General features: G+C 41.2%; 1 protein-coding gene across 1 annotated transcript in view; it reads right to left on the reverse strand.

The window, feature by feature from the left end:
* Positions 1-10,291: 10,291 nt before the first annotated feature.
* The window catches only part of ATP5PB (ATP synthase peripheral stalk-membrane subunit b), an 8,162-nt gene continuing 7,867 nt past the window's right edge, over positions 10,292-10,586 (reverse strand). The window contains exon 7 of the mRNA XM_027860383.1: positions 10,292-10,483. Within this exon, the coding sequence (XP_027716184.1) occupies positions 10,400-10,483 (84 nt within the window). The 3' untranslated portion in view covers positions 10,292-10,399. The remainder of the gene's footprint in view (positions 10,484-10,586) is intronic.

Genomic DNA, 10,586 nt, shown 5'->3' on the forward strand with positions numbered 1-10,586 from the left:
TTGGACCACACTCGTGGTGCCATGGGACCAACATTGGGTATACTTTCGGCACTCGGGCATGTCTAGGGGAGCACTATGCCTTTATGTGGGGAAATAAGGTGAATATCACCAGAGAGGGTGGTGGCGATTATTATAATGTTATTTGCCTCAACTGTACAGTGTCTGAATGCCCAGGACCTTTGATAGTCAATCAAACGGTGTTTGTCATCATGCGTCCTCATGTAGTCATGCTTCCCGTAGAAAGCAAGGATTGGTACCACACTAAATCTGACCATGTACTCGATGCCATAATTAAGAAAAAAGGGAGTCACAATCCCCTCACTTTACATCGAGAAAAACGATGCATCAGCTGTGTTGTCATGGGCATCACTCTATTGGTGTCTTTGATTGCATCCTCGGCCTCACTAGCAATGTCAATATCCCAGGCCCAAAATAACATAGTACAAGCCAGATTTCTAGATGAGCTCGCAAACAATGTTTCTGTAGGCTTCGCAGCAGAGGCTAGGATAAATAATCAGCTTTACTCAATGTTAAAAATCCTCAGAGAAACTACTTTGGAAATAGGTGCTGAGGTTGAACTCATCAAATTACGACAAAATTTACTATGTGATTACCGGTATACAAATTTATGTGTGACAACACTTACACATGACAATTCTACTTACAACTGGACAGTAATCAGAAACCACTTGAATGGTCTATTCTTAAATAACACAATAGAATCTGACATTGAAACTCTATATAGATCAGTTTCTGAAATAAAAAAGGCTTCTAAAGAGGACCTGGATCCTGATAAAACAGCAGACAATATATTACATTGGTTTGATAATGCCTCCAATTGGTGGGGGTCATTTGAGTATTGGATTATACTGATTGTTGTAGTGGGCTTACTTCTATGCTGCTTACCTACTATAGTCGGATGTCTTTTGAAAGTAACGATCTCCATGTTTAAAGATGTTACGTCACAAGTACACATATTAACGGACACACATCCACAACGGCGCCTTTTCTAAAGAACAAAAAAGGGGAAATTGTTGGGAGAATTTTCCCATGAGAGTTCTCGCTTCTCTTGGCAGAAGCTGAGGGTCACAATCTCTTGCGTGGCAAAAACAAGGAAGTTTCACAAGACCTCTCCTTTGCTGACACGCAGCTCCCACGGTTGGCTTGGCTCTCCTCTCATTGGGAGAAAAGTCCTACTCATACCCCTGATACGATGGCTGCATGTGTCCAGCAGACTTGGTGATTGGTTATCACATGGAGATCATGCTTTGATCATGTATTACTAGGGAAATAAAAGAAAGCTACTAGCACTTAATAAACGGAGCTTCTGCCATCTTGCTGTCTCCCGCCTCATCAATGCGCCTCCGGGTTAAGAATATTGAGCTGGTCTCATGCTCACCACTGCAGCGGCCGCGTCAGCCATGTGGGAAAGTCCGGGGTATTTCCTTTCTGGGGCCCAGATCCCAACCCCATCATAGACCTTATCACCATTTTACAGAAAAGGAAGTAGAGTCTGAAAGGTTAAGTGAGCTTCCCAATATCACACAACTTGGGGGTGTCTGAAGAAGGATTTTAATCCAAATCTTTTTGATTCCAAGTCCAGCACTTTGTCAGTTAGTGCACTATGCCAAAAGTGTCAAACACATGGCCGGTGGGCTTGAAATGAGATTGGGAAGTGGTTAACAGAACAAAAATAAAAGCAATAATTTTAATATATGGTTTTCTAAGGCACCCACAAGAATCCTTATGTATCGTTCAGTGGTGCCTGTTTCTATTTGAGTTTGACCCCCTTGTACTCTTCCACAATCTGTGTCTGACTGAGAATCATCTTCATATCCTTGACAAGTGGTCATCCAACCTTCAATTGGAAATCTTTAAGATAGATGTCATAATCACTTTAAATGGATGAGTTCTTCAAGAGTGATGAACCCTTTTTATTTTGCAAAAAGCAGGTGGCCAAGTACAAGTACTTAGGCTTTGAGACACTCATTCTTAAGATGTGGAAGAAGGAAGAAATCTTGGAGGAGTCCAAGATTGTAGAAAAGCTAGGATCACGGAATGTCTTTAAGTCCAAGGGAGGAGTTTCACAAAGAGGTGATCAGGAGATGTCACATGCTGAAGTCAAGGAGAATGGGACCAAAAAAGGGCTCTTAAAGTTAAACTATTTAAGGACTTTTGCAAGAACTTTTTCACTTAAGTAGTAGGAATGGGAGATGGTTGTCTTTAGACTGGAAAGGGTAAAAAAAAAATAATTAGGCACATTTATATAGTGTTTTGAGATATAAAAAGTGTTTTGTTGGAGGTAGAACCAAGATAGTGGATTAGAGGAAGTAACTCAGCTGAACTCTCTCAACATTCCCCTCTAAACAACTTTAAAATAAGACTTCAAATCAAATTATAGAGTGGTAGAACCAACGAAAAATTAGGTTGAGATGTTTTCTGAGCCTAAGAAGACTTAGGAGATTGGCAGCAGAGGTCTGTGACACCAAGGTGGAGGCCAAGCGGAAGCACCAGGGACAGACCTTGGCCACACCTGCAACAGTGACAACAGCAGCAGTAGCTTCTGGAGTTTTCAGCCCAAAGATGGTAAAGGGGTTGGAAAACTGGCCAGGAAGAGATTACAGGGGACCCTTTGCTGGCACTGACTGAAAACTCTATTGCCCATGCACAGTTTTGGGTTGCCATTCCAGGGAAGAGAGGAGCACTTGTGGTCCGTCATTTAAGGCAAGAAGGAACATTAGCATCTGGGGCTGCAGGAAAGCAAGGGCTCATTCTGAGTAAAGACCAGAGAGCGGACCAGGAGAGCAGCGACCATACCTCTCCTCGGATCATATTGCCTTGCAAGCACCACAAACTCACAGACCCCCAGAACTAGCTCTGAAAAGAGCAGCACAAAAACGCCTGAAGCTTGGGACAGTGTCTTCCCACCTCCAGGAGAGCAGAGCCCAACTTTAACATAAAGTTCAAAGTCAAGAAATGGGTGGGAAAAAAAAAATGGATTGTAAACAACAACAACAACAACAACAACAAAAAAGAATTTGACCGTATGAACCTACTACAATGGCAGGGAAGGCCAAGACATAAACTCAGGAGACAACAATGTGAAAACAGCCAAAGACAGTTCTCATGTCACATACCATTTGCATTATGCAAATCTGACTTTACCTAAAGAATCTGAAAGAAATCCATATTCCCAAAGACACCAATGTTAACTTTACTGGAAGTACTGTGCTGTCTCTCTCTCTCTTCACTCCTGTCCCTCAGCTTGGTATTCCACAGTCTCCCCCCAACCAAAAAAACAAAACTCCAAGTGAAAGCAAAAGAATAGACCACTGTCAGATCAGGGGCTTGACTTGAGACCTTTGGCACTGAGAGAGGAGACCCTGGTCTCACTCTGCCTACCTGCCCACCTATCTGGCCCTGTGTGTCTTCTTTCTTCCATCTGCGCTCAGGTGCTATGTATCCATACCCAACTCCTGTGTGTCACCTTCTCTCCTATATGTATCTGTGTCCAGCCCCTATGTGTCTGCCTGCCCCTCCCACCCTTGTTGTTTTTCTTGGTTCTGGACAGGCCCCAATTGCCTCCTCCTGTTCTTGCTTCTCTGTCCCTACTCCTTGCCCCCCCCCCCCCCCAAGTCCTTGAATTGTGTTTTGGCCATCTCCCTGCACCGCCCACAGCCCCCTTCTTGCCTCCCTCCCTTCTTCACTTCTGGGAGTAAATTTTGCATTATGTAGAAATCAATTTACATAGAGGTCTGTGGAATGGTCCCACTTACTTTAAAGCAAAAATATTGTGGAGCCACAGTCAGGATCACACCAGATTTGTGGCTTACATGTTAAAGGAGTGGAGGGCTTGGAATATGTTATTCCATTAGGTAAAGGAGCTAGGATTATAACCAAGAATAACCATTTTTAGCAAAACTGAGTATAATCTTTAGGGGAAAAAATAGACATTCAATGAAATGGAGGATTTTCAAGCATTCCTGAAAAGACCAGAGCTGTAAAGAAAATTTGACACTCAAACACAAGATTCAAGAGAAGCATTAAAAAGGAAACATCAAAGAGTGATAAGGTACTCAATAAAGTTAAACTGTTTACATTCCTATGTGGGAAGAACATACGTGTAACTCATTTATAGGGCAGTTCGAAGAAGTCTACATAGACAGAGGGCATAAATATGAATTGATTATGTTGGGATGATCGAAGAAAAAAAAATGAAGGGATGAGAAAGAGGGATGCAAGGAAGTGCTTTCACAGTGGGGGGAAATGGAAGGGATGGCAAACAATGCTTACACCTCACTCTCATTGGAATTGGTTCAAAAAGGGAAGAGTATGGCTATACACTCAGTTGGGTATAGAAATCTATCTTACCAAATAGGGAAATAGGAAGGGAAGGGAATAAGGGACATGGAGGGAGCTGGGGATTGATGAAAGGGAGGGCAGATTAAGGGAGACAGTGGTTGGAAATAAAATAAACATTTGAAGAGGAACAGGATAAAAAGAAAGAGAATAAAGAGAAGAAAATGGGAGGGGGAAATATACACTAACCATAACTGTGAATGTGAACAGTATGAGTTCACCCATAAAATGGAAGTAAATAGCAGAATGGATTAGAAATTAGAATCCAACAATATGTTGTTTACAAGAGACACACTTGAAACAGAAAGGCAGTTAAAACAACTGGCTGGAGCAGAAGCTAATATGCTTCATCTGAAGTAAAAAAAGTCAGGAATAGCAATCATGATCTGAGACAAAGCAAAAGCAAAAAATAGACCTAATTAAAAGAGATAATCAGGGAAACTACATTTTGCTAAAAAGTATCGTATACAATGAAGTAATATCAAAAATTTTTACAGCAAGTTTTTCTGCTAATATATTCTGAAATATATAGGGAAATGAATCAAATTTATAAAAATAAGAACAATTCCCCAACTGATAATGGTCAAAGGATATGAATAGGCAGTTTTTACAAGAAGAAATCATAGTATCCATAGTCATATGAAAAAAATGCCCTAAATCACTGTTGGTTAGAGAAATGTAAATTTAAAAAAACTCCCAAGTACCACCTCACACCTATCAGAAATTACAAATGCCAGAGGGATGGGGGAAAATAGGCACACTAATGTACTGTTGGTACAGTTGTGAACTGGTCCAACCATTCCAGAGAATAATTTGGAACTATGCCCAAAGGCCTATAAAACTGTGCGTTATCTTTTGACTGAGCAATGCCACTACCAGATCTATACCACAGAGATCAAAGAGAAAGGAAAAGGACCTACATGTACAAAAATATTCACAGCAGCTCATTTTGTGGTGGCAAAGAGCTGGAAATCAAGGAGATGCTCATGAGTTGGGGAATGGCTGAACAAATTGTGGCATATGATTGTGATGGAGTTCTATTGTGCTATAGGAAATAACCAGGGGGATGGTTTCAGAAAAAAAAACAAAACATGGGGACCAAATTAACTGATGCAAAGTGGAATGTGAAGAACCAGGAGATGATTGTGCACAATAACAATATTGTTCAATGAGCAACTGTGAAAGACTTGGCTACTCTGATCAATAAAATGATCCAAGACAATTCCAAAGGACTCATGATGAAAAAATGCTATCCACCTCCAGAGAGAGAAATAATGAACTCTGAGCAAAAATTGAAATATAATTTTCTCACTTAATTTATTATTTTTTGAAATATAGTTCATGTTTTGCATGACTTCACATGTATAATTGATATATTGCTTACCTTCTATTGGGGGGGGGGGGGGGTGGGAGGGAGGAAGAAAATTTGGAACTCAAAATTTAAAAAAGAAAAGAATGCTAAAAATAATTTTTTAAAAAAGTTTTTAAAAAAAGTGTTTTCTTCCCCACTCGGAGATATGTAGTGTACTATGACCATTGCTCTTTTCCATATAAGATTAATTAGGAAAGAGCAAGTGATTTGTCCATAATCACAGTGTCAGAAATATAATTTGAACCATGATTTTCCTGACTCCAACACTGACACCATCCTCTATAACATGCTTTATTATAGGAGCTGATGTCCAACTATAGGGAGAATCCATCAATCACCAAGTATTTATTAAGAACCTAATATGGAGGGGCAGCTAGGTGGTACAGTGGATAGAGCACTGGCCCAGGATTCAGGAGGAGCTGAGTTCAAATCCGGCCTCAGACACATAACACTTACTAGCTGTGTGACCCTGGGCAAGTCACTTTACACTATTGCCTAGCCAAAAAACAAAACAAAACAAAACTCTACTATGTTCCAGGCACTGGGCATATAAGTGCACTGGACATACAAGTACAAAGAATGAAACAATCCCTAGTCTCAGGAAACTTTCAATCATCTCATGGTGGGTGGAGGGAGAAGGGGAAGACACGTGCATTTATAAATATATTAAGCATTAATGTAAATAAATTGTTGTTGTGTTTGTCCTTTGTATTCAAAGAGGACCATGACATCAGGATAATGATGACATGACTTGAAATTGACTTTGAGTGAGGGAGGGCTGTGCAAAGTCAGCAGCCTCACTTTCTCCTCCAGAGTCATCTGGGTCCAGCGGCCAGATATTCATCAGGACGACTGAAGAAGGCTCAAGATGCAAAGGGAGACCCTGGCCCTTTTAAGCTAAGATCTTTTCAGGTTCTCCCTTTGAGTGAGGTAATGCCCAGTTGGTGAATAGGCGTCTTTAAGAAATGAGTCAGGGGGGGCCACTAGGTGGTGCAGTGGCTAGCACTCTGGCCTTGGAATCAGGGGTACCTGAGTTCAAATCTCTGCTCAGACACCCTGGGCAAGTCACTTAACCCCAATTGCCTCACCAAAAAGCAAAAAAAATTGAGTCAAGGGATGACCCCTTTAATATAAAAAAAAAATCAAACTGGGAGGGTTAGACCCTCAAGGTTGCTGGCGAAAAAAGAAACAGTTGCCATTTACATTCACTCTGAGTCAGGAGGGCCCAAAAAACAACCATTAAGTGGTGCTCGGGCAGGGACCTATTGTCCAATCTAGGAGCGCCAGAGTGAATTGGGTTTGAGACTTGGTCTGAGAGAGATGTAGCCAGTAAACCCCAAGTGAACTAGGCTAGAAATATGTACAAAGAAGTTCAATGCAAGATGATCCAGGAGAGAGGGCACTAGCAGTTGTCTATGTGTGCGTGTGTGTATGAGATGGGGGGATAGGAAGTGGGGGATCAGGAAAGGCTTTATACAGTTGTGGCTTTTGCTACACCTTGAAGGAAACTGGGTATTCCCAGGAGGGACTGCAGCCAAGGATGGAGGGGTGGGGCAGTGCAGCCAGGGTACAAGAATGGAGACTAGAGATGGAAGGTCCTTTGTGAGGAACAGAAGGAAGGCAAATTGGGCTGCGTTGGGGAGCAACAGCTAATGAGACTAGAAAGATAGCTTTGGGCCAGATTGCGAAGGACGGGGTTTATATTTTATACTAAATGCAAAAGGAAGCCACTGGTATTGACCACCAGTGGTCAGATGTTTGCTTAAGAGAAATTACTCAGGGAGCATTGTGCAGGATGTGCTTTAGTGGAGAGGCAACAAAACCAATTAGGAGGCTATTAATAACAGCTGGCGTTTATACAGTGTAGATATCATCTCATTTGATTCTCACAGCTATCCCAGGTGGTAGGTGCTATTATTATCCTTGTTTTACAGATAAGGAAACTGAGGCAAAAGGGTCGTGATTTCTCGTCACAAAGTTAGTCATCAGGCTGGAGTTGAACTCGGGCCTTCCTGCCTCCAAGTCTGATTATCTTCCCATTATACCATTTTGCCCCAAGAAAAGAGGTGAGATGTTTAAAAAAGTGAAAAAGCCCCTATATAAATTCTAAATGACCTGACAAATATGACCAGAACAAATTGCACCCTAGGGCACCAAAAGCACCTATAAAATGTGGTTCTAGCTGGATAGAGAACCAGCCTTAGTCAGGACGACCTGAGTTTAAATCTGACCTCAGACACTTGACACTAGCTGTGTGACCTCGGGTGAGTCACATAACTCCATTGCCTAGTCTCCCCCCACCCCAAACATGGTTCTAGTTCCCTCTCCTCTTAAACTTTTCGGAATCAGAGAGGTAATAGGATCAAAGAGTCAGAGCTGGAGGGGAACTCAGATTTTACCTAGTACAACTCCATTTTCTTGTTTGTTTTTGTTTTGGCTAGGCAATGGGGTTAAGTGACTTGCCGAGTCATACACCTACTAAGTATCAAAGTGTCTGAGACTGGATTTGAACTCAGGTTGTCCTGACTCCAAGGCCGGTGCTGTATCCACTGCGCCACCTAGCTGCCCCTCCATTTTCTTTCTTTTTAAAAAATTTCAGGGGGCAAAAAAAAAAAAAAATTTCAGGCAGGATTCCAGAATGAATGACTGAACGGTTTGTGAACCCTAAACATGAAGTAATGATCATTACAAGCAAGTGTAATAAGAAAAAGTCATCCCCAGAGGCAGCTAGGTGGCACAGTGAATAGATCTCTGGCCTTTGAGTCAGGAGGACCTGAGTTCAAACCCAGCCTCAGACACTTGACACTTACCAGCTGTGTGACCTTGGGCAAGCCACTTAACCCGGATCGCCTCACCAAAAACAAAAAAGGAAAAAATAAAGAAAAAGTCATCCCAACTAACTTCATTTCCTTTTTTTTTTTGACAGGGCTACTAGACTGGTAGTTCAAGGGAATAATGCAGTACAACTGATTTTCACCAAGGTATCTGACAGATTCTCAACTAAATTTGCATCAAATGCCTACTCATTAGGGCATTTAATGCATTACCCCAGAGTTACAAAGAAAAAAATGAACCAGCCTGTGCCTTCAAGGAATTTACATCCTACTGAAGGGAAACAACATACAGACAGGCACAATGTAACTTCAGGCAGGAGAGGAAAAGCATTCACAACCGTGGGAATTAAGAAAGGCCTGCCTGCCGTAGGAGGCAGCCAGCCACCGGCCATCTCGAGAGGCAGAGCATTCCCTGAAATGGGAAGTCTGTGCCACGGGATGAGGGCAGGAGATGGAATGCCTTCTACTGGGAAAAGCAATTAGGCCAGCCTGGAAAGCTAAGTGGGAGTCAGCTTGTGAAAGGCTTTAAATACCAAAGAGGGAAACCTGCATCCAGTCCTTGAAGCAGCCTGGTGTGGTGAAAGAAGGCTGGATTTAGGGTCAGAGGGAATGAGTTCACTTTCCTTTCTGCCATTCTATGACTCTGGGCAGATTACTTCACACCTCTGGGCCTATGTCATCAACATCTGCACAATGAGGGCCACGGATTCCATGACCTATGAGGTTTTCTCCAGATTTATTTTCTTCAAAGCCAGTGAAGAGGTCAGATAACCGTGGAAATGCAGTTCATCAGATAGGATAAATACCTGAATAGCCTCAGAGAAACCCTCAGGCGTTTAAACAACAAACCTTCTTAACTTGGGGAGTTGCAAACTTGGGCTCTTGTCCAATGGCTTCAATATTAGTTGAAGTAAAAGTTAAGACTATATCCAAAAAGACATCCCTCATGATTAAGCTATTTATCAGGAAGGAGACTTTGGAAACTCCTATTACTATTAATTATTAGGGTCAACATTTGATAGCTTGGAGTTCAACTGAAGTAAAAATCAAGTCACAGTGGTTGCTAAAATATCAAATCTCATTGGGAATTAAATCACATGGCATATTTTACAATATCCTTTTAAGTGTGACCACAAAGTTTAATGACTTAATCATATAATTAATCACAGTGCTTTCTTGAAGAGGTTGAGTAAAATTAAATACATGATCTCTGACATGAATGTATTGAGAATCTTACTGTGACTTTTCGACATACTAAAGTATACTCTATGAGGTGACTACAATGGAAGTCAATGGGAAAACATTTGACATATAAATTTCTTATGCATACTTTTCTGAAATAATTGTCAAAACAAAATTCTTTAGCACCATAACCCAATCATCAAATGGTAAGCTATGAGTTCTAAGAATTCCAGAGACTCTGATGCAAATTATATTTCTGGAACCACAAACTAAATTTTAATGAAATCTGTTAAAAAAAATTTTCAGGAGGCATCCACGTCTTAAGAGTTATCAGTTATTTTACTTCAAGATGGTGGACTGATCCAAAATTAAAATTTAAGATATAATTTGAGAATTTTTGGTAGTGTTCTAAACTTCATTAAAGTTTTTCAACTACATCAAAACATACAGCAGTTGGGCTGAAAGGCAACCTTTCAATAAAATAACTGACCCTCCTATTTCCAAACCTCATACCTCTAAGAAAGGTTTAGGCTCAGCTTTAGGATGCAATGCAATGTTCAGAGAAAGATTTTTATTGAGGATCACAAAGAATACAGCTTCTACAGTGATGGTAAAAACTGCTCTTCACTGTCTTAATTACAATGAAATAGTTTTACAGAACCGACTGTGATTGTGCTTGGGCTTTCTTTGCTAGCAACTTCAGATCTGAGATGCACTTGGCAATTGTTTCCTTTTCCTGTGACAAAGAAAGAGAAGATGGGTTAGTTTGTCATGAAATATTCAAGGTCTACCACAGGCCTGCACAACTTGAGGCCTGCCAGAGGATTTCCTCTACATAC

This window comes from Vombatus ursinus, unplaced genomic scaffold, assembly GCF_900497805.2.
Source record: "Vombatus ursinus unplaced genomic scaffold, bare-nosed wombat genome assembly UNPS02014179.1, whole genome shotgun sequence".
NCBI classification, from domain to species: domain Eukaryota; kingdom Metazoa; phylum Chordata; class Mammalia; order Diprotodontia; family Vombatidae; genus Vombatus; species Vombatus ursinus.